The 23,963-nt window shown below is 41.5% G+C and overlaps 1 protein-coding gene across 1 annotated transcript in view; it reads left to right on the top strand.

Moving 5' to 3' along the window:
- IRF2 (interferon regulatory factor 2) overlaps positions 1-23,963 on the top strand; it is a gene marked incomplete in the record, with an annotated part of 131,039 nt that overhangs the window by 26,760 nt on the left and 80,316 nt on the right. The window contains 2 exon segments of the mRNA XM_044089853.1: positions 11,032-11,131; positions 11,228-11,404. Of these exon segments, the coding sequence (XP_043945788.1) occupies positions 11,032-11,131; positions 11,228-11,404 (277 nt within the window).

Raw genomic sequence — 23,963 nt, 5'->3', positions numbered from 1 at the left:
TCCAGTGAGTTATGTAGGTCTTTATGCCCATTTTGGTGAGGTTTATCAACTATACCTGAGCGGGGGGGTGTTTCAAACTCTCTAGTCAGGTCCAGGTAAGCAGTATGCACCATTTTTCCCTCCTCCATTGCCTTTGTTACCTCGAAGTCTACCAGGTTTAGTAGGCATGACCTTCATTTGACAACCTCGAAGTCTACCAGGTTTAGTAGGCATGACCTTCATTTGACAAAGCCCAACCGGGTTGAGTTCAGCATCTGAAGGTTGCTTGTGTCTTTGTTGATCATTTCCATGATGTTTCATTCCGTGGATTTGCATATTAGACAAGTTAGACTAACAAGTCTGTAGTTCACAAGGGTGAACCATCAACTCACCACCAAGAGGTGGGAGGTTGGCATAATATTTAAGGTGTTTACCTTACAAACACAAGTTGCAGGGTTTGATTCTCACATGGGGTAATTGGCTAGGCTTAAAATGGCCCACAAGGGCACTTAGCCTAGTATTAGCCTATGAACCTATAACTGTTGCAGTCGTCCTTTTCCCATGATACAAAACCTGTGCGGAGACTACAGTTGCAAAGTGACCCAAGTGGTCCTTATAGGCCATGTTTCAAACTACTTAGGAGGCATCCCAGGATACTGTTAGTGTCTGTTAATAGCTGGGTGTTATGCTAGTAGGTATTTCATGGGGTGAGGCATGGGGGAGTTAGGTGTAAAGTGTGAGTTGAATTTGTCAGCCAGCAAATTCGCTGTGTCACTCTGCTCAGTGAAAATGGGACTACTAACCACCAGTTCAGCACACTGCTGTGTGCTGCCTTTGAGGTCACAGACATAGCTTTAGAAGGCCTTATGGTTGTCATTAGCCAGTGAGGCTATGTTGACCTCATAATTGGCCTTGTTGGACATAATTAGTCCTCTTAGTTTCCTGTTTAGTGTAATTGGAGAACTCCTATCATTATGGGAGTTGCTGTACCTAATTTTAGCTATGACTTTTTTTTCCTTTTGTTATATACGTTGTAAAAGTTAGGATTGCACCAGTGTGGTTTGTTTTGGACTTGCTTCTAGTAGGTACAGCAGCTTCTATACAGCCATTTACATGGGTTGTGCAGGGTATTTGTGAACAATCGCATAGGTTGCTCTGAACTCAGATAGGTCTTGAACCCTGCAGTCCCTGGCTTAGAAGGTCAATGCCCTATCCATTAAGCCACTGGGGCCTGATAGTGGGGATAGTGACCAAAGCTGAAAATCAAGCCATGCACCTTTTGCTTGTGAAGTAAACTTCTTAACCATTATACCAACCCCCACCGTCTGGTTGAATTCTTTTCACTAAAACATTTAGTTGGTTTATCAGCATACTATATTTCAAAATAACATTTACAGTGCTAAAGCATTGCAAGCATATATTAAAATCCTTGCTAATTAAGCATGTATTAACAAAATTTAGACTTTTAAGAAATGTCATAAGCAGTTTGATAGACTAGAATCTCACCTTCTGACCATAAGTGGAACAGCCATCTTTTCCTGTCTCTGTATAACATAATTATTTACTCATTATCGAATCACATTACTGTAAGGGGAGAGAAAAGAGTAGCAAATTTACTGTATATGTGTATATATATATATATATATATATGTGTGTGTGTGTGTATAGCTTATTATTCAATCAGATGTGACTTTCTCAATCTGCCAGACAAAATGCACAAGATGCATGTGTTGTTTGTGCAGTACTGAGCTATTTTAATTATGAAGGTTTAAGAATTTCATTTGGTGCTCTTATTTTCATTCATTTCTCAGTAATGGGTTTGGATCTGATACTCTGATCCAACTCTGCAGCTTCTTCCAGATCGTAAAACACTTGAACTCTTAAGCTCCTCCCTTTACCCATAATGCCTCAGGTGACCTAACATACCTTCGGTCTCTCTTGCTGTGACTGCGATCAGATGTAGATTGCGAGCTCTCACGCTTTAGGTATAACTTTCTAGCAGTTCTCATTGGTCAGTAAGTTTAACTTTGTCTATTTTTTTTTTAATATCAATGTGGTTAAGTATTAATTTTTACTTCCTTTAACTCTTACTAATACCATTGCTGGTAGTTCTTTCCATGTTCTTCTAGTGCTTTTATAGTACCTCTTATTTTACCATTGTTGGTAATTCTTTCTTTTCCTTGTTCTCCCTGACTGACAAATATTAGATCCCCTTGGACTGACACCAAAAGTTAAGCCATTTGTTCAAGTCAATCATTTTTTGTTTGTATTGTGGCATCATCATTGGTGAAGGTAGAATACAGATTAAGGCTAAGTTCATACCTGCCTGTGAGACACAGTCTGAGAGCTCAATCATGTCTCTCTATGTAGTCCAGGAAGGTACATCTCTGGTCATTCACACCCATGTGGACTGTGACAGAGTCATACTGGTACGTGTGGCTGAGTGCCTGTGTGCTTTTGTGATCTGACGGATCCTGGTACCTTACAGGCAGTTAACTGCAGCCTTCTCCTTATCCAGCCTGGTGAGGGGGACATCCTTGCGTCTCATTGTGGATTCTCAGAATGTAAAGTTTTGTGGTGTTTCATTGTATGGGCTTGTTTTTTGAGATACTAGTGTATGATGTATTATTGTGTTGTGGTGGTTGTTTGCTTTGTTGTGTGTGTGTGTGTGCATATGTATATATATATATATATCTATATATATATATATATCTATATATAATATAGCTTCTGAAGGTAGCATTTGAAAGAATGGTTTTGGTAAGTTACTAGTGAGTTTGTGTCAAATCCTTATTTAGTATGGGAAGTGATGTGTGTGCTGACCATCTGTTTTGCATTTGATTTGTCTTTACATCATAGTCTTGCCTCTGTTTTCATAAATGGGTAGATTAAAAGTAGGAAAAGTTCTGTACTTGGGCAGATAGGCATCTTCTTCGGACCCAAGTTCTCATCTGCCTCTAAGACTCCTAGGTCCCACTTATTCCATGATCAGAGTGTATGCTTCACCATCTTATGGATGGCAGAACTGTAGCTCACCAGAGGGTTGCACAGTGTTTTTTCAAAAGTGGTTTCTGTGCATCTGTACTCAGAAGAATAGATTTTCGTCTTTCACAGGAAACTGGATGTCATGGCTGTCAAGCTACCCTGCCTTTCCATTTGACCTAACTAGCTGGGTGGATCTCAGGTTTTCCTCTTGTAAGGTACTGTTTTTTGTGGCCATATTGGGTTGCAGATAATCATTTGTGTGGATCTGAGCATTCTTTCTTAAGGATTGCTATAACTTTAGGACCAACCCACATCTAATACTGTTGGAGTATTATTTTTCTTAATCCATTCCATTCATCTCTGTTTTTTTTATCATGGCCAGACTGCAGGGGAGAAAGGGAGCCCTTCTTACCTTTGTTATTTTTTTATCATGTCTTTTTTTTTACTTAAAAAGGGTACATGAGTTCAGTAAGGCAAATTAGCTTTTCATCATCTTTGCACTAGAAATGATGGCTTCCCTGTGGCAGTGCCTTAAACATATTGATGGGTAAGTATGTTTTTTTTTTACCTTTCTGCATGGAACTGCTTGCTGGCCAATGCATTCATAGCCTGCTCACTCTAGTAGTGGTTGCAGCTGCTTCCATTGCCTGTTACTATAATGTTTCCATTGCAGATATTTCTGCCACAGCCACTTTGGTTGTGATTTGACTCTTTCCACAAACACAGTTGCTTGGTTCATGATCTCACGATTTGTGTTTTTTTTAGTATGTCTGAGCTTCAGTTCTTTGCTTTTGGAAGTGTTACTTCGTTAGCTGTTATGTCTTCTCCTTCTTTGGGATGTTTTTGTACGTAAAATTATTTCCACCATTGATCACTGCAGAATGCCGCTTGATGTAAATTGTAACAGATATGAGTGCATATTTTTCTCTCTTCCTTATTTGTTCTGATTTAGGCAGTCCCTTTATTATTTTTTTGTTTCTCTTTTTTTAGTTATGGTTACTTATTTTTGTGTGTGTGTGTGGGGTTAAACTAAGAAGTTGTGTGTCTGTATACTCTGTGCTATCTTCTGTGTGTGAGAGCTAGGGAATGCACAAATTATCACTGTGAGGAGGTCGTCTGATGTGGAAATCCTTATTACTCACTGCAAGGAGTTCTTTTGTAGATCAGCTGGTACAAGCATAGATAACAATTTTAGTATCCTAAAGTTGTGATTTCTGCATGCACTGACAGGTTAGTATTCTTATATGTTTATTAATGGATTAATGTATTTTTTTTTTTAAATGTATTAATGGGACAGTACTTTTTGGTTGTTTATTCGCCTCTGTCGTGTTACATTTGCGATTTGTTTAGCATTTATATTAAATCAGTCACAAATAGTGCACATTTTCACACTTTATTTGAAAATAAGCACATGCTGTTGCTTACATGTGCTTAACTGGTTACCAGAATCTTGTATCTTATAACTGTCAGGGCAGCATAGTGAGGGAGGCCTATGCAGGCTGTGAGAAGATATCATCTCTAAAGAGGGTGAATATTTAAAGTTGATATTAATACTGCTGATACTTATTTCAAAGCCCTAGACACCTTTTGTATTTCTTTTTGTACTTTGTAGTCATCGTACCTACTACCTACAGTCTATTTTTTAAGTTGAGCTCCTATATTATAATAAATTTCTATCCTTTAATTGTGTTATTTCTGAAACTAGCCCCTTTCTAATGTGTAGAATACTCAGGAATTTGTAGATATTTGTCAACTTTTGGCTAAGATTTCCTGACCTGTTGCATGATGTGGTATCTTTACCAGGGCTATACCAGATTCCTCTTCACTGTGGTGTAGGCTGAAAGCTAATGCTGTGATGGCAGAGAGAATTAGAGATCTTACTGGTACAGTGGGTATCTATCTAAACATTTCATGATGTTCTTTGTGTTTCACTGTTGCAGTCATCACACTTGGGGTTATCTGCTTGCAGGTAGCCCTAAGTCGGCCTGAATACCAGAGACTTAGTATTTCTGTGTCGGATGCTGTCGGATCTTCCATGATGTCAGGTCGTTAGGGGTATAAAAACGGACAGCCGATGCCATTACAACAGTCTTTCTTGCCGAGGAGAAGCCCAAAGCACGATGCTGAAGCAGTTCGCAAGTGCCAGTCAGCCACTACCTGAATTTTTCATTTTCAAGTTGAATTATCCTGAAGTCTTCTAAAGCTAAGTACACTGTTGGGGATTCTTTTTTCTTGCTCTAACCGATGTCAGATTGTCTTGCCTGTGGAAAGCAAATACCTCAGAGATTTTCATTCTTACTGTGTCAGTTTAGGCTCAGACCACGACGTCCCTCGCTGTCAGTTTTGCACCCAAACTGTTTGTCGTCGGGCTATCTTTGTCGCTAAATTCTTTCGCTCTCGATCACCGTACTCAGAAATGGCTTTGGTTAGCCATCCGACTACCGATCTTATGAAAAAATGTAATGATAAAGACAGAGACAGACCACATAGGTCCAGAACTGCCGACGACGCTTCTGCTAAGCTAGTCACCAGTCCACCGGTACTCAGTGAGGCGCCTTTGCAGCCCCTCTTGCCTGCTTCTGTGGATTCGTAGGCCTCTGCTGAGACCTATTCGGAGTCCCGTATGCCTCGAGATGCTTCTTCGACTATGGAACCAGCAGATGTCTCTACCTTAGATGAGTCCAGAGCCACTCTGCAGGCACCGGCTTCTGAGGGAGTTTTTCGTCCTACCGATATTCCAATCAAATCGGCAACTTCATTTCTTACCAAAACTACTGAGTTTCTTAGGCCCAGAGTATGCACTATGCCTAGAAAATCAATGACAAAAACGAATGCTCAAGAGCCCATGCCACAAAAACAAATGCTTAGAATGGCTGAAGACCTTATTACGCTGATTAGGGGAAGCCAGCCTTCCCCTGTTAAGAGACAAAGAAACCAGTCCCCTTCAGATTCTACAGATCAAGACTCCGATGACTCTGTTCTTTCTGATTAGGATGATATGCCCTTATCTGCTTATGAGGATTCAGATGCAGAGGAATCCATTCCCTCTGCCTCCCTTCCAGAGGATTTCTCTTTTGGTGAAACCTTGCATTCTTTAAGAGAGCATTTCCATTGGGAATGCCAAGACTATCCTCAGTCCAAAAAGAGACTCGGAGAATTTTTAGAGTTTCCTCAGCACAGGCCTTTAGCTATACCCCCTGTCCTGGATGTTGTGGATGATGTTTTCATAGAACCCAGTCTTACTCCAGGCACCTTACCTCCAGCCCCTAGGAAACAAGACAGCTACTACAGAGTACCTGATTCTCATATGTTTCTTTTCAAGAATCCTCCTGCTGACCCAGAGATCATTTTCCAGGGACCTAAAGGTATTAAAGCTACTACAGCCAAAAACCCTACCCCTTCGAATAGGGATTCCAGAGCTTTAGACAGATGGGGTAAGAAGGTATACCTCTGCAACTCTTGCTGTCAGGGCATTAAATTGCCAATTTCACATGCTGAAATACCAGCAGCATATTATGGAACTTATTAAACAAAAAGTGGCAACCTTTCCTGACTGTGCAGTAAATAAAGAATTGCAGAAGCTTATGCACTCTGCAAACCAAGTTAGTAAGCATACTTTGCAGTGTGGCTTTGATGCCCTATAAGCTTCTTGCAGGGCAGCAGTCACTGGTTCTGTACTGAGAAGATATGCTTGGCTGAAGGAGCAGACCCTACCAGATCATGTCAAATCTAAATTGCTAGACACTCCTTTGAATAAGGATGGTTTGTTTGGCACCAAAGCAGAAGAAGTTCTTAAAAAGATGGAAGAAAAGCCTAAATCTATGCAAACTGTTTGAATTCCTACAAGTGCAGCCACCTAGATTCAGTAGGCATTGCCCTTCTAAACACTGGTGCTTTCCAGCCCCCTCCAGGCCTTCCCAAACAAGACCCAGGGGCAACAGACCACCCAGACTACAGTCTCAGGGTATGCAGAGATCTAAGCAATGGAGTGCCCCCCCAAAAGCAGGGAGTGGTAAGCCATCTCCTTGTGGAAAAAGCTCACAATAACTTCTCACCTCTACTTCCCAGCCCTGCCCAATTGCTTGTGCCCCTAGGAGGAAAAACTAGCCCTTCATGCAAAAAACCTGGATGTCCATCACTCAGGACCGATGGGTCCTCAAAATTGTATCCCAGCGGTACAAATTCTATTTCCATTCAGTGCCAACCCCAAACGGGTTCCCAGACCTTCCTCCAAACCAGTGGGCAGAGGCTCAAAACCAAGTACTTTCCCTGCTCAATATCCGAACTAATCAGCCTGTTCCAGTAGAACAGAGGGGTCAAGGATTTTACTCCAGACTATTCCTGGTACCCAGGAAAGAGGGCTCTTGGTGCCCAGTCCCGGACCTTTCAATTCTCAACACCTTCCTGGTGGTACCAGAATTCAAGATGCTTACCCTGCAACAGCTTCTCCCTATGTTAGCCAAGGATGCCTGGTTAGTCACCCTAGACTTAAAGAAGCCTATCTGCAGATTCCCATAAGGGAGTCATGCAGGAAATATCTACGTTTCAGGGCAGGATCTATGCATTATCAGTTCTCTGCACTTCCCTTTGGCTTACCTACTGCATCCAGGGTATTCACAAAATGCCTGGCTCCAGCCATTGCATACTGCAGGCAGAGAAATATCCAAATGTACCCGTACTTGGACGACTGTCTGATTCAGGCAGACGGTCAGGAATTGCTGCTTCAGCACCTGGCATTTGTAAAAAAAAAAAACTTCTCACCTCATTGGGGTACTGTACACCATCAACGAAAAGAAATTACAACTGGTACCCAGTCAAAAGATTATATTCCTGGGAGCAGGCTTGGACACAACTTCCCAGATGGCATTCCTAACTTCAGAAAAACAGATCTATCTGACAGACTACTTCAAATGAATGGCCACCAGAACCCAGCTGTCTGCAAGAAAAATACTGCAAGCCCTAGGGTACATGGCCTCATGTATTCTACTAATTCCATATGCAAGACTGCATATGAGGAAATTCAATAGTACTTAAGTCTTTGGTGCCTTGTCTAAGGACAGAGTTCCTATGGTGGGCAGAAGCATGCAACCACAACAAGGGACTACATTTTACGCAACCCCATGCCGCCCACACCCTGACCACAGATGCATCAGACTATGCATGGGGGACTCACATGATGGGCAAATATATTCAGGGCTACTGGAGCCCAAGGCAAATTCTCCTGCACATCAACCAAAAGGAGATGCTAGCTGTACAGAATGCCCTGACAGCTTTCAGAGACCTACTCCTTCCAGGACGACTGCTGGTAAAAACAGACGTCACTGTTATGTGGTACATCAACAAGCAGGGGAGAACCCATTCCTACCCACTCTGCAGGTTAGCCATGGCCCTGTGGAACACTGCTTTGGCCAACCAAGTTCATCTACAAGCTCAGTTCCTGCCAGGCAAATTCACTGGTAGATGACTTAAGCAGAGATCTCCTAGACCCACATGAGTGGAAATTGGAGCCTAGCACCTTCACCCTTCTGATCCAGAAATGGTGGGACCCCAGAGGTGGATCTCTTTGCCTCCCCCTGACAACCACCAGTTAAGCAAATTCTGCACCAGGAGCCCTCACAGCTGGGCCTGGAAGGTGGATGCCTTATCCTTTCAATGGGAAAACCTCTCAATCTATGCCTTTCCTCCTCTGCACCTTCTCTCAAGAGTATTACTCAAGACAAAACAAGACAGGCCAAAGACAATTCTGATTGCCCCGGACTGGCCATGCCAGCACTGGTACCCACTCCTGTGAAGCCTGACAACGATGCCACCCTGGCATCTACACCAGATCCCAACCCTGCTTCCTCAGCAGGAGGGACAGATTTTGCATCCACAATTGCAAACCCTAATCTTGCAGCCTGGCTTATTCCTTAATTACTCCACCAGCAACCCTAAGCAAACAGGTGCTGGATGTCATCCTGGAAGCCAGAAGGCCCACTACTAGGAAATTCTATGCAGAAAAGTGGAAAAGGTATTGTTCTTGGATTCAGTCTAAAGGTAAGGACACAGATCTCTCCTCCTTACCTTTTATCCTGGAATACCTAGCAGAACTACTACAGAGGCCTATCTTTCTCCTCCATTAAGATCCATGCCTCTTCCATTTCGGCTCATTACAATATTGAGCCACCTCTATTCTCTCACCCTCTCATCAAACAGTTCCTGAGAGGAGCAAACAACTTAAGGCCACCAAGGAGAGCACCCACCCCTGCTTGGGACTTTAACTTTGTACTGGAGAAGCTAACGCTCCCCCCTTTTGAACCTGCTGCTTCAGCAGAGTTAAAATTCCTCTCTTGGAAAACAGCCTTGCTTTTAGCCATCACTTCAGCTAGAAGTGTCTGAGTTACAAGTACTGAAAGCTGTGGAACCCTTCATTATTTTCCTTGCTGACAGTGTCTCCCTCAGGACCAATCCTTCCTTTATGCCTAAAGTGGTGTCCATTGCGGCTCTCAACCAATCCATCCATTTGCCAACCTTCTTCCCTAATCCTCAAAATCAAGGGGAAAGGATCCTGCACTCTTTGGATGTGCACAAACGGCTCAGGTTCTACCTTGATAGGACTAAGTCTTTCAGAAAATCTGACCAGTCCCTAGTCAGCTTTGCAACAGGGGCAGAGGGCAAGGCCATTTCAAAACAAACCATTTCCAAATGGATAGCACACTGCAGCCATTTTTACTACAAGCACCATGGAAAACCAACCCCTCAGGGGGTCAGAACACATTCCAGTAGGGCTACATCTACCTGTACAGTATTTCTCGGGAGTCCCTACCAGGACATACTGGAAACTGCTACCTGGAGTTCTGTACACACCTTCACCAAACATTACCACCTACCTATCTTTTCCAAATCCAGGTCAGGATTTGCTACAGCAGTCTTGCAAGGCCTTCTAGCCAGCCCCAACTCTTCTTGACTGCCTCCACCCTTCCTCAGCTTTGGGAATCAACCCAAGTGTGAAGACTGCAACAGTGAAACACGAAGAACATAGTACAGTTGTGTGCACTTACCATAAATGTAGATGTGAGAGTGTATTCACTGTTGCAGTCCTGGTTTCCCTCCCTCCAACCCTCTGCTTTTCTCTATATCTTAATCGCTCCTCTGTATGGCTATTTCTACTGGTATTGGTATTTACTTTCTACTGGTGGTGTTTTCCCCACCATATACTAGCTCCCTGTTTGGGGGCTCCTGACATTTGGGGCAAGAAAAACTGATGTAATGGCGTCAGCTGCCTGTTTTTATACCCCTGATGACCTGACGTCATGGAAGAAGCGACAGCATCCGACGCAGAAATACTAAGTCTCTGGTATTCGGGCCGACTGAGGGCTACCTACAGGCAGATAACCCCAAGTGTGATGGCTGCAACAGTGAATACACTCTTAACATCTACATTTATGGTAAGTGTACATAACTGTACTTTCTCAGCAGCTTGACACAAGCTGACATCAGAGGTAAGGCTTTGAGCCTGTTATGATTTATGTTATAAATATAGTAGCAATTTGTGGTAAACTATGGCTGACAAAAAGAAGCAGACATTAGAACAAAAATGTTTTCTTCAGTGGTGTCAACCAAAAGATGATTATCTTGCATGCTTTCATTTAAGACCTCATAGGAAAGGGACATTGGTGATAATTTAGCACAGAATAAGTGTTGCGCATATTTTGTGTTAGTTATGTTGGTGGAATGTGTCTTGAGTGACTTAGAAACAACTTTTTCTTTATACCCAGTATATGTATATAAGCAGAGTTCCCTTAAGTACGGTATGCTTGGTACATGTACATGCAGAATGAGATTTGAGTTTTGAAGAATAGTTTTAAAGATTTATTGCTGTATAATTCAGTTATGATGGTGCTAATTCATTTGGAATGTTGTGGTAGTTTGCTCAAAAAGGGAATGTTTTTGTTAAAAAGCAAAATTGTCAGCTTTTATGTATATTAAACTCTTCTGCCGTATTAATGGTAAAGCTCCGGTACTGTTTAATCATTCAGTGTTTGATACTTTAATTAAGGAGTAACTTTTTCTTTTTGCTAATCTTAGGAAAAGAAGATATTTCAAATTCCATGGATGCATGCGGCACGCCATGGCTGGGATGTAGAAAAAGATGCCCCTTTGTTTAAAAACTGGGCAGTTCATACAGGTATGGAACTGCGAGATTGCTTCTGCTCATCAGTAGTTCTTTTCTGTAATTTTGTTTATTTAACCAAGTAAAAATATTTTGTACAACACTTAACAGGGAAATATCTGCCAGGTATAAGTAAGCCTGACCCAAAGACATGGAAAGCCAATTTCCGTTGTGCTATGAACTCCCTTCCAGACATTGAAGAAGTGAAGGATAAAAGTATAAAGAAGGGGAATAATGCGTTCAGAGTGTACCGAATGCTACCGCCATCTGAAAGACCAGCAAAGAAAGGTATTTAAAATTAATGAGATTAGCATCAGATTGAGTTGGTAGTACATATGACTCAGCAGCATGTAAATTCTATGTGATGTTCAATATTCATCATTTTCATAGAATTTTACACTCTTCCAGTTGTGGAATGAAAGCCATAGTGAGGGAAACTATCACTGTATATTGAGGTACCTCTATGCATAAAGATGTGCAAAATATTTTTTTGACATTTATATTTTTTCCACCTGGAACTCTGCTTTTGGCTGGACTGGATTTATCTGACTGCATCTTCTAAGCTGAAGTATGGCTGATAGCAAGGGTTTTGTAGTTGTTCTTGAGTTCTGTTACTTAGGAAAAGGTAGTAAGGAAAGATGAAAAGTGTGCGTTCTGAAAAAGTTTTATTTTTATTTTAGTGGAATTAGTGTAGTATCCGGTATGCTAATTACTCCTTTGAGAAAACATTTTGATTTTGTCAGTGTGACCTTTGAAAGGGCAGAAAGATACATGTGTACAATTTGGTAATCGTCCCTACCTGTGTTACAGTTGTGAAAGTGTGGCATGCAGAAGACATGGAGAGACCACTCGGGACACTTCCAGAAAGATCTCTGCATGAATTGGGAAGCTATTTGCCTTAACATTAATGCTCTTGCTGAGGCCAGTGTCATTAGCATTGAGGGTGCGATTTCAGGAAATATTTCTTGACTAGACAGTAGATGTCTGACTCTTGACTTTCAAAACTGATTTTTTACACTCTTCTCTGTCATAGCTAGATGTTTTGTGGTGGTGGCAATTGCTGCTAAGATCTGCAGAAAGGGAACTTCAAGAATTAGACAATGCGCAGGAGGCATTGGCCTTTGCTGATAGTAACACCACAACTTCTCTAAAGCATCTGGTTACTTGAAGAGAAGTGTTTCTCTTTTTACAATGAAAAGAATGTGCGTATGAAGGAAAGTGAAGAATGGCCAAACCAATAGGCAGCTGTTCCAGGTGGAATCATTTCCAGTTTTTCTTCCTTGAGCTGTTCCAATATTGGATTGTTGAAACTCTGTAGGCTCATTTGGTAAACAGTGTTGACCATCCTCAGATCAAGACACTACCAGTAACTGTGTGTTTATTTAAACTGCTCAGTAAAAGATTTTTTTTGTCACCCAGAGTTTGATTATGATAGGTAATCAAGTCTTCATTTAATGTGGATGTGTGCTGAGAGTATTTCCAGTTCCTTTGAATTCTGCAAGTCAGAAAAGCCACTAGCAAGGACAGACCATGAGTGACTATTACTAAACGCAATTAACACAACTTTTTTGCCTAATTAAAATTTATGAAATTGGTCTTTTTCTCTTTTTATGAAAGGAACATTTTTTCTCCATCCAGTGAAGTCACTGTTTTATAGGAAGTATTTATCCTGCAGTTAGATTTTCCACACCCTTCAGAGGTCAATCTCCCCACCCTGGGATCTGAATTTCACAATTAAAATACTTAACGCTTTCTTCCTTAATTTGAATCTGCAGATTGTACCCAAAAATACCTTTTACAGAAAAGTATTTTTAATGGCCTACTCTTCACCTATACTTCAGAGCTGCAGGTTTGGATGCAGAGTGAACCATGTACTGTTTTCACTAAATAGGGAATTACTCAGTCACTTAAGGCGGTGTCAGTTCTCTCCTTGAAACAATCAGTACAGCAGTCCTTTTTTTTTACCCCGATCACAAAATTATTTTGCAAAGGATTCTCAATACCATAGATGTGCGCAGGCAACTTGGGTTTTACAGTGACAGGACCAGAGACTTGAGTTAAGCTGGTCAGCTGTGCATAGACTTCATGCTAGAGAGCCCCAGCAGATCAGTTATCTTAGAAGACTGGTCTCTGAATGGTTGGTAAATTATGTCATCTTCTTTTGTGACTCCTATGGGAAGATGTTTACTGGACAGTTCAAGGCAGCACTCTGGAAGAGCAGATGCCAGTACTGCAGCCTTCAGAATGTTTAATCCGAGTGCCTGTGAGGCCACCATGTGGCCATTATTCACATGTGATCTGACCTTACAAAACTGTACTGGATAATAAGATGTAGCTGCTGTATTCAGACATCATTCATAAGGGATGCCAGTAACAACCTGTTATCCAGCTCACAGCATATCAAAGGCAAATGGGAAGGAGTACTTGCAGCATCTTTTGAATGAAGAAATCCTCACAGAAATTGTACTGGTATTGCCCCATACATAGCCTGCAATGAAACTGGAAGAGCAGCCCACTTTAGAAGAAATAAGAACAGCACTATGTAATAAAGTGAAAGAGAGCAGCAAGTTCAGATGTGGTCATGGCAAATATGATGACGATGTTGTTTGAGAGGAGAGATGGCTCCTGGAAGTACATAGTAGTGAAGAGAAAGGAGTGCCCCAGGTAACTGCAGAACAAGTAGTCTAGGTGCAGTGTACAAGAAGACAGCTGCCATTCACAGCTGTGGACAGGATAGCAGTGTCAAACTCATGTCACACCACATGAAAATGCTGGAGAGGGTGATTTATAAAGAATACACAACGTAGTTGAAAGTAAGATGGGCTATGAGCAGTTCAGATTCACATCAGGATGCAGCACAACTAACCTGATGTTTGCAGTGAGACTGATGAACTCTTTCCTCATCTCTAGCTTCTTCTCATCTAACTCCTCATACGCTTTTTCCAAGTCTAGGAATGCAGAGGTCCCAAGAAAGCTGATTTGGGCAGTCTTGTAGTTTATCAGCGTTCCAGAAAAATTGGTATAATTCATGCACGTTATGTACAAGGATCCAATTTTACAAATATGAACGATGTTTGGACTCGCAGAGGGGTTCCCAGTGGGATATTGGGTTCATCAGGTTCAGCTCTTGAGTCCACTGATGTTTATACTAGTGAAGAACTACATTAGCAAAAATGTTGTTATAAGAAGACTCCAAACAGGAATGTCTGCAAATAGGGGAATGGAGGAATTGAATGCAAAACTGAAGGTGCACAGGATGAAACTGAGTACAAATAAGACAGTTGTCACAGCAGCAAATGGGGCAAAGTAAAAGAAGCTGAAAATTGAGATAGAAGGGAAAAGGGAAAATAGCGGAACAGGTTAACAGCTTCAAGTATGTGAGAAGGGAGGAGGTTAAACAGAAAGGAAGTCAGAATGAGGAGGTCAAAAGTAGAATTAGTGGGTCTGCAGACAGCTAGCACAGTGTGTCAGAGGGTGTGTGACAGACAAATGCAAAGGAAGCTGAAAAGTAAGGTGCACAAAACAAGTGGTGTATAGTACAGAAACCTAGGCAGTGAAGACAGGGCAGTTGAGGATTCTAGAGGTGATGGAAAAGCAATGCTTGAGATGGATGATAGGATGTGCACTGTGAGATGGGCGAAGGTATGATGGCATTACAGTAGAAACCCAAGTAGCTCCAGTTGCAGAGAAGGTAAAAAAAAACAGATTACAATGGTTCAGGCACATGTGCAGGAAAGCAGAAGATGTCTTTGTGAAGATTTGCGAGATACAGTTGAACAAGGCAAGAGGAAATGATGACCTCTAACAAAGAGATGGACAGATTGTGCGTGTGAGAAGATCTATGACAGACATGACTATCGAAGAAGGTAGGAGAGTGGCATTGAATCGAGCCAGATGCGGGCAGCTGGGGCGAATCTCCAAACCCATGTCGAAAATGAGGAAAAGGATGGGTAATGTTGGTGATCTTTATTTAAACAGGACAGTACAACTGGGCAAGTAAGTACCCATTTTCAATGGACTTCCAGGGAGAAAAGCTCCACAATTACAATGTTTCAAAAATCAAGTACAGACATTTTCAATCACAAAGTATCATGTTACATTACAAAACAGCAAGTACAAATATTTAAAATAAAGTATCCTGTTACAAAACAAAACTTGAGTGAAAAAATGTTGTAATAAGAAAAACATAGAACATATGCTTCACAGCATCACAGGGGTTACCCAGAGTTTTTTCTTCACAAGGTTTTTGTCAAGGTCATTGACAAAGGGCCAAAAGGGTTTATATACCCTATTAGGACAGAGTTTTAATGGAGGTATTCCAACCAAACATGTCTGTTAACATAAAACAGAGTGAACATGACAAGCTAGGATGTATTATTTCATACTATAGTGATTTCAACCATATTTGTTAAATGTTACTTAAAAATTGGAAAATATTTGAGGTGAGTGACATCAACACAGAAAAGATTGGGACCACGCCATGCATTCTGTTCAGGAGGGATTGGTCACTTAAGAAGTACATCGAAAGGACACCCAAGTTTTCTGTAAGAACTAATAATTGGAGGGGTATGTTTTAAGTATGGTAGATGCAAATACTGTCCTTGCATTAAAGAAGGACATTTTTTTAATCTTCACAGATATGGAAAAATGTTGTACCTTCGGCTTTTCCCAATTAGGGGTCACCACAGCGGAACTCCGGTCCGCTTATGATTGACGATAGATTTTCACTGTGTCGAGGTGCCAGCTCGATGCCCAGCCTTCAACGAAGGCACGCTCATTCGCACATGTTTTTCGAACGCCACTCGACCATGGGGAGGACACAAAGACTCCACACAGAAGGCGCTTCAGCCGAGAATCGAACGGGAGAACCTCTTGCTGTGAGACGACAACACTACCGCTGCACCACAGTGGCTTATACAGATATGGAAAAATACAGTGTCCTAAACACTAACTGTTTTGCACAGAGTGGCTCATTGTAAAGAGTAACCTTCTTTTTATGTTGGGAAAACTAGAGTTTTTAAGGACAGGACTTATGAGTCCCTTGGAGATGTAAAGAAAAAAGTTCAGCAGAATGCCCAATACAGGCATATACAGTTAAATGTAGGACTCTCATCTGAGTTTTTTATTGTTGACACAGTGGATCAAGAGCTAAAAGGAAGGCCATGGAATATTTTATTAGAACTTTGGGAACTATGAGGGGATACTGAAAAGTTCTAAGCCTGACCAAGAAGGGATTGACATGGAGCCATGAAACTTACAAGTTATTCAACATATTCTCCCCGAAGTTCAACACACTTGGCACATCGTGAGTGAAGTTTCTGTAACCCTGCCAAAAAAAAGTTTGAAGTCTGGTCACTGTAATACTGGTCTACTGCTGCAGTATCCTCCAAATCACTTGAAAATTGATGATCTTTCTAGCTTTTTTAAGGTTTGGAAACGGGAAATGGAGCAAGATCTGGTGAGTAGGGTGGATGGTCTCTGCACTCAAACCCCAATTTTGTCAAAACGTCCATCATTTTGCCAGGCTTGTGAACAGCTCCATTGTCTTGCAAAAAGAGAACTCCTTTCCACAGCTTCCCTCTCCTTTTTTCTTTCAATGCCTCTTTTAATCGGCAAAACAAGTTACAGTATTATTCTGCGTTAACTGTTTGGCCCCTTGAAAGGTAATCAGTCATTACGACACCTTCCTGATCCCAAAACACTGTGGCCATGACCTTTCCTGCTGATTTTGGGTCTTGAACTTCTTTGGCCTTGGTGACCCTAAGTGCTGCCATTACATGGACTGTTGTTTTGCCTCAGGATCCTAGTGGTGTAATCATGTGTCATCAACAGCAAATAGTCGTTCCAGAAAGTTGGCACCAGCTTGACAAAAATTCCGCAAAATCAACTTGGAAATGTCCACTCAACATATTTTCTCATTGGCATTCAAACATTTGGACACCAGCCTGGCTGACTGCTTCTGCATACCCAACTGCTCATAGATTATAAACCCAACACATTCTGTAGATATCTGTAGAGTCTCAGCAATTGTTTTAACCATATTCACCATTCTGCCCAAATCAGGTCATGGACATGGTCAACAATTTCAGGAATTGACACCGTTTGAGGCCTCCCAGACCTTGCTGCATCTCCGGTCTTGAAATCTGCATGCTGAATGTTTGCACACCACTTCTTCACGGTTGAGTAAGAAAGGCACTGGTCACTCAATGTTGCAACTGACATTCATGGATTTCATTTGGAGTTTTCTTATACAGGAATAGGAATTTCATGACTGCTTGGATTTCCACACTTGAAAATTACACACTTTTTGTTGACATTGTGCAATCAATGATCTTAAACAATGTCAAAACACAGCATTACGATTCTGCAGATTGGGACTTTATAAAATGAAGTAGCCCTTTTTTCAGCTACAGAGGCAAAATAACGCTAAGAATTTAGAAAGTTGGTTGGGCTTAGAACTTTTCAGCACCCCTTGAACATTGGCAACTAAATACATATGCCACTGGCCCTTGGGGTGTTGATGACTGTTTCCTTGGCCTGTATACTGAAATGAACTGTATAATTTTACGTTAACCACCTTGTGGTGTGGTTTTGCTAATCTTGTGGGTGGACCGGGAGTCTTACTGTTGTTTGCATTGGTCATTATTATTTTTAAATCCAAAATCAAAAGAGGATGATACTCCACAACAAACGAAGCAAAACCAGATGAATGATAAGACAAATCCTTTATTCAAATAAGTAAGCACTTTCACGTTGCTTGGAACGCTTCATCAGACTTCAACAAACCATAAAATTTAAATCAACTTTTATAAAAGTAAAACACCAATGAAAAACACATTAGCAAGTCACATGTAAGTTACAAAAAATACATAATTTCCTTTCCATAAAAATTATATAAATATATCATAAAAATCTCATGTTAATAAATGAATAGTAGAAGTAAAATATTAAAACATACTAAAACACATATTGCATAGTGAGACTTATTACTACTGTTTAGTGTTTCAAAGGTTTATCTAATAAAAATGGTCTCAATGAAAATTTATCATTGAGACCATGACCTTTATTCGCAGAGTATCATCCTCTTTTGATTTTGGATTTGTGCTTTTTTTGGGAGGTGATACCTTACCCTGACAGTGTTCTTTTCTTGCTGAATTATTATTTTTAAGACCAGTGCCTGCTCTACATGTGCATTAACCTACCATGAACTAACTTTTAAACAACATGGAGATCAACATTTATAACAAAACATCCAGGGCTTTTAAGAGGTTAGTGTAGTTATTTTGCTTGCAGGGTGCAAAACCTAATGAGTTAGACTGCGCAATACCTTTTAGTGACATTTATTTGGAATACATCTTATTTGCTCTTCTATCTTTTTATTCTATTTGCCCCTTATATGTATGTGATAATATAAGGTTGTACATGTAAGTAAGTAACCAGAACGATTTTTGTCATCCTATATTATTTACTTGTATACTTTCTTGTTGGCTCTTTTCTGTGGACAGTTTTGTTAACTTTTGATACTTGCTGTTAAGAGGTGTGTACCACTTTAAAAACTTAATGACTTGGTTCAGGTGTGGATGCACCTCAATGGTGGAGGCTTGGTTATACATAGGAGGATTTAGTATCTTGCAAGTTTTAGCTCTGATGAAGTCACATTAACACTGAGGGATAAAAGTGCTTGGCTATTTTTTACAATTTTAATAAACACTTTAAACCTCATATTGAGAACTCAGCACAGCTCCTCGTGGTGGCCAGCAGTGTTCCTCTAGCAGCAGAGACCAGAAAAGACTACCTTTCCAGATTTTAAGTATTTTTCTTGGCTTTTTCGACTTATTGTGCCTTTCGACTACTGTTTCTGCTTATTTTATCAAAGTTTGCACTGTTTTTACTGTGTTTATAAGCTAAAACTGTTTACTGCACTTGCTAGTTTAAGTTTTGCCTAAAAGTTAAACTACAGGCTAATACACTCAAGTGTACTAGCTTTTGATAGCATTTAATCGAAAATCATAGCATTTATTGTGTTTTCTGCTTTTCTGTAAAAAACTTGAAAAACAAAAAAATATCCTTGCTTTCCATACTTTCCTAACTAGTGTTCCAGAGACCAGATTTTGCTGATCCCTGGGCTTTGTCTTGGTTCCTGTTTTCTCCATTTTCCTTGTTTGGTCAAGGGTAGTTTCTTTACTCACTAGTGGGAGTAGGGAGTACTGAGCTGCCTGTTTGTCCTCAGAGGAGTGGTTTAAGGCAGTAACTTGTAGTTTATTGGCCATTTTGAGTCATTTACTGTCTTTTCCAGCCCCCTGCTATAAAGCACGCTTTGGCGGTTTTTTCCAGCTATTGAGAACTCAGCACAGCTCCTCGTGGTGGCCAGCAGTGTTCCTCTAGCAGCAGAGACCAGAAAAGACTACCTTTCCAGATTTTAAGTATTTTTCTTGGCTTTATAGGACATATTGTGCCTTTCGACTACTGTTTCTGCTTATTTTATCAAAGTTTGCACTGTTTTACTGTGTTTATAAGCTAAAACTGTTTACTGCACTTGCTAGTTTAAGTTTTGCCTAAAAGTTAAACTACAGGCTAATACACTCAAGTGTACTAGCTTTTGATAGCATTTAATCGAAAATCATAGCATTTATTGTGTTTTCTGCTTTTCTAAAAAAACTTGAAGAACACAAAAAAATATCCTTGCTTTCCATACTTTCCTAACTAGTGTTCCAGAGACCAGATTTTGCTGATCCCTGGGCTTTGTCTTGGTTCCTGTTTTCTCCATTTTCCTTGTTTGGTCAAGGGGTAGTTTCTTTACTCACTAGTGGGAGTAGGGAGTACTGAGCTGCCTGTTTGTCCTCAGAGGAGTGGTTTAAGGCAGTAACTTGTAGTTTATTGGCCATTTTGGGTCATTTCCTGTCTTTTCCAGCCCCTGCTATAAAGCATTTCCAGCTATTGAGAACTCAGCACAGCTCCTCGTGGTGGCCAGCAGTGTGCCTCTAGCAGCAGAGACCAGAAAGACTACCTTCCAGATTTTAAGTATTTTTCTTGGCTTTTTCGACTTATTGTGCCTTTCGACTACTGTTTCTGCTTATTTTATCAAAGTTTGCACTGGTTTTACTGTGTTTATAAGCTAAAACTGTTTACTGCACTTGCTAGTTTAAGTTTTGCCTAAAAGTTAAACTACAGGCTAATACACTCAAGTGTACTAGCTTTTGATAGCATTTAATCGAAAATCATAGCATTTATTGTGTTTTCTGCTTTTCTGTAAAAAAAGACTTGAAAAAAACAAAAAAATATCCTTGCTTTCCATACTTTCCTAACTAGTGTTCCAGAGACCAGATTTTGCTGATCCCTGGGCTTTGTCTTGGTTCCTGTTTTCTCCATTTTCCTTGTTTGGTCAAGGGGTAGTTTCTTTACTCACTAGTGGGAGTAGGGAGTACCGAGCTGCCTGTTTGTCCTCAGAGGAGTGGTTTAAGGCAGTAACTTGTAGTTTATTGGCCATTTTGGGTCATTTCCTGTCTTTTCCAGCCCTTTGCTATAAAGCACGCTTTAGCTGTGATTTAGAGCGGAGTTGCCACTGTTGCACACTAGGGCAGCCGGTTAAGCAGGTTTAAACTATTCGGCTACCTAAAGTCCACTCTTCAAATTTTCCCTTGAAACTACCTTCCTCGACCTATACTACTGATCTAATCAGCGATCCTATATCTAAAAAGATCATCTCTACTTGACTCTAAGTAGACTATTCTCTATCTGTTAAACCCAGCACTTGCTCCTACAGTACTTATTACCTTGATACGGCACTCTTATAGATAGCACCCCAAAAGGCAACCCCCATTTCTCGTCACCCACATCCCCGGAATCTTTTTAAAGTTTTTGTCTATCCTTCTAGCATGTCGAGGGATCAGTTGCTAGTGTCCTCTCCTGCTCAGCTGGTGAACCTGGAATATTGAGGCAATGTTACAATTGCCTCATGTACACAGACAACCCTCTCCTCCTCCCACAAAACACAAATACATGCGAGATGCAACTATACGGCCAAACTGGAGGCTGAGCTCTCTCAACATAGGACTGGCAAGACCAGTCAGGAGGAGAAGGTTACCACACACACTATAGACCCAGTCTCACATAGTACCACTACAACCTCAAATCATACACATAAACACACAAAGACATACTGGAGGCTCTGATCAAAAATCTACCAAAACAGCAGAGGCCACCAAAGCAGACACCCAAACAACCACCACCTCAGAACACAACACCTGCAACACATAGACCTCACAGTCAGAGTGTCAAACAGTCACAGCCCTTAAGGCCAAACACAATGCCAGACACACTAGTCATTGGTGACTCCATAGTCAGACACACTGACGTCCGCCACCAGACTGAGTAAGGAGAAGGTCACAGTAAGCTGTCTGTCTAGAATCCGCCACATAACCCAAGCACTCAGGTCTCTCAACAGCAGGTACACTCAGTCATTGTCCACGCTGGTGTAAACGACCTGAGACGCACCTCCTTGGACTACATGAAAAGAGACATTGAGGAGCTCTCTGATTATGTAGCCCAGGCAGGTATGACCCTGACCTTGAGCAGTATCCTACCTTCACCAAGAATGATGCCACAATACAGAGATAAGATGATCAGCTTTAACAATTGGCTTAAACACTGGTGTCATTCAAAGGGGATCCAGTATCTGTCTGCCTGGGATGACATGCTGGACAAGCCACGGCTTGCACCTGTCACCCTGGGATTCCGGATATTGGCAAAGGCTCTTGCCACCCCATAGTGCCTTTTTAGGCAAGGCTCAAATTCTAAACCTACCACCCTAGAACACAAAAAGGAAAAAACTAGTAATGCTGCTCAATGCCAGAAGTCTAAATCTCAAAATGCACGGCCCTTCTCAGTATGGAGAACATCGATATCTGTGCTGTGACAGAAACCTGGTTCAAGGCTCCTGAGAGCACCCCGGTTTTACCTCATATCATGCTCCGCCCCAAAATCAGGAAAATACCAAGAAAGGAGGGTATCCATATTCATCAAGGACACCCACACCTCAAGACTGGTGGCAACGCATGATGCATCGGAGACCATCCAGGTGCAATTAAAGACTGCTCTGCAAATTGTAGCATGTTACAGGCCACCCTCACAAACTCAGGAACCTCACATGGCCTTCCTGAAAACACTAGAGGATAAATGTATCACCAAACACCATCATACTAGGTGACTTCAATTACCCAAATATAGACTGGGAACACTACTCAAGCCCAAACACCCTAGCCCAAAAGTTCCTGGAATTCATAAACTCAAATGCCATGGAACAACTAGTCACCAGCCCCACAAGAGGAGATAACATACTTGATCTCATCATCACGAACATGGGAGCACAATGTTCAACACCGAAGTATACCCTCACTGGTGAGATCAGATCACAAACTAATCTCGCTGGAGGTCCTCATCCCACCCCCACCTGAAATAAAAAGACCACAGTAAAGAACTTCTCAAAAGCCGACTTCACACTTCTAAAGACTAGTGTGGTCTCCTTTAAGGCCCCGAGCCGGGCGGAAAACAGTACTCAAGCCGCTGAATCACTTACAAATGCCTTCTACCAGCACCTGCAGGACTGCATGGATAAGGCAATCCCAAGCAAAACAAAGACTCTTTGTACCAAAGGCAAGCGCCCAGTCTGGTGGACCCCAGCCATAAACAAACTCTACAACAAAAGGAGGAAGCTACTACAAGATAGAGCAAAATCCTTAAAGGTAAGACACCCTTGATCACTATAAGTAAAAACTAAGAGCTCTCATAAAATCATCCAAAGCAAATTTGAGAAAAATAGCTAAAGACTCAAAAGACAATCATAAGGCCTTCTTTAGCTATGTTAGAAACCTAGGAGGAAACTCCCAGATATGCTCAGAACTAGTTCAAAATGATGTGAAGATTACTGATCCTACAGACATTGCCAACATACTGGCTGACAGGTTCAGTGCAAACTCCCCCCAAAAGGAGAGATATATATACCAAACGATTGCAGCCCCCAAACATCTCCAGCCCAAGTGAGAACTGCTCTCCAAAGCAAAAACACAGCATCCATGGGACCTGATGGTGTCGCCGGCTGTGTGCTCCATGAACTCAATGAGGAATTAAAGCCACAGGTAGGACAGCTGTTTAATCAAAGTCTTACCTCTGGATCCAGGAGTGGCGCACTGCAACTGTGGTCCCACTTGCCTCCACCGACCCTGGAAATTACCGCCCATTAGCTTGACAAGCCTTATCTGCAAAGCCATGGAGAGGATCATAATGGACCTCATAAATAAAGACATAGGGAATTTGCAGACTTTGGATCCAACCCAGTTTGGCTTTGTCAAAGGCAGATCATGCCTTTTAAACTTGGTTGATTTTTTCAAACAGTCACCAAAGCCATTGATGAGGGAAAGGCAGTCCATACAGCCTACCTCGATCTAGCTAAGGCCTTCGATACAATACCCCACTGTATCATTGAAAAACTCATCAGCTTAAATGTTAACCCATACATCACAAGATGGGTTGCAAACTGGCTGAGTGACAGAACCCACAGGGTCAGAGTTGCTGGCGCCATGTCAGACTCAAAGCCTGTCACAAGTGGTGTCCCACAGGGCTCAGTCCTGGGCCCACTCTTGTTTGGCATCTACTTTTCGACAAAGTTTGCAGATGACTGCAAACTACATCTGACACAGATATCCTTCAGAAGGGTCTGATAACTGGTGCCAGAGCCACGGCCTAAAGTTAAATGCCAAAATGCATAGTCATAAAACAAGGTTACTAGCTACCAAATAGGTGGCAATCCACTGAGCACAGAAGAAGTTATCAGGGACCTGGGGACCCAGGT

This window comes from Protopterus annectens, chromosome 12.part0 (genome assembly GCF_019279795.1).
Source record: "Protopterus annectens isolate FY-2018-M chromosome 12.part0, PAN1.0, whole genome shotgun sequence".
NCBI classification, from domain to species: Eukaryota; Metazoa; Chordata; order Ceratodontiformes; family Protopteridae; genus Protopterus; species Protopterus annectens.
This window is presented reverse-complemented; position numbering and strand designations above follow the sequence as displayed.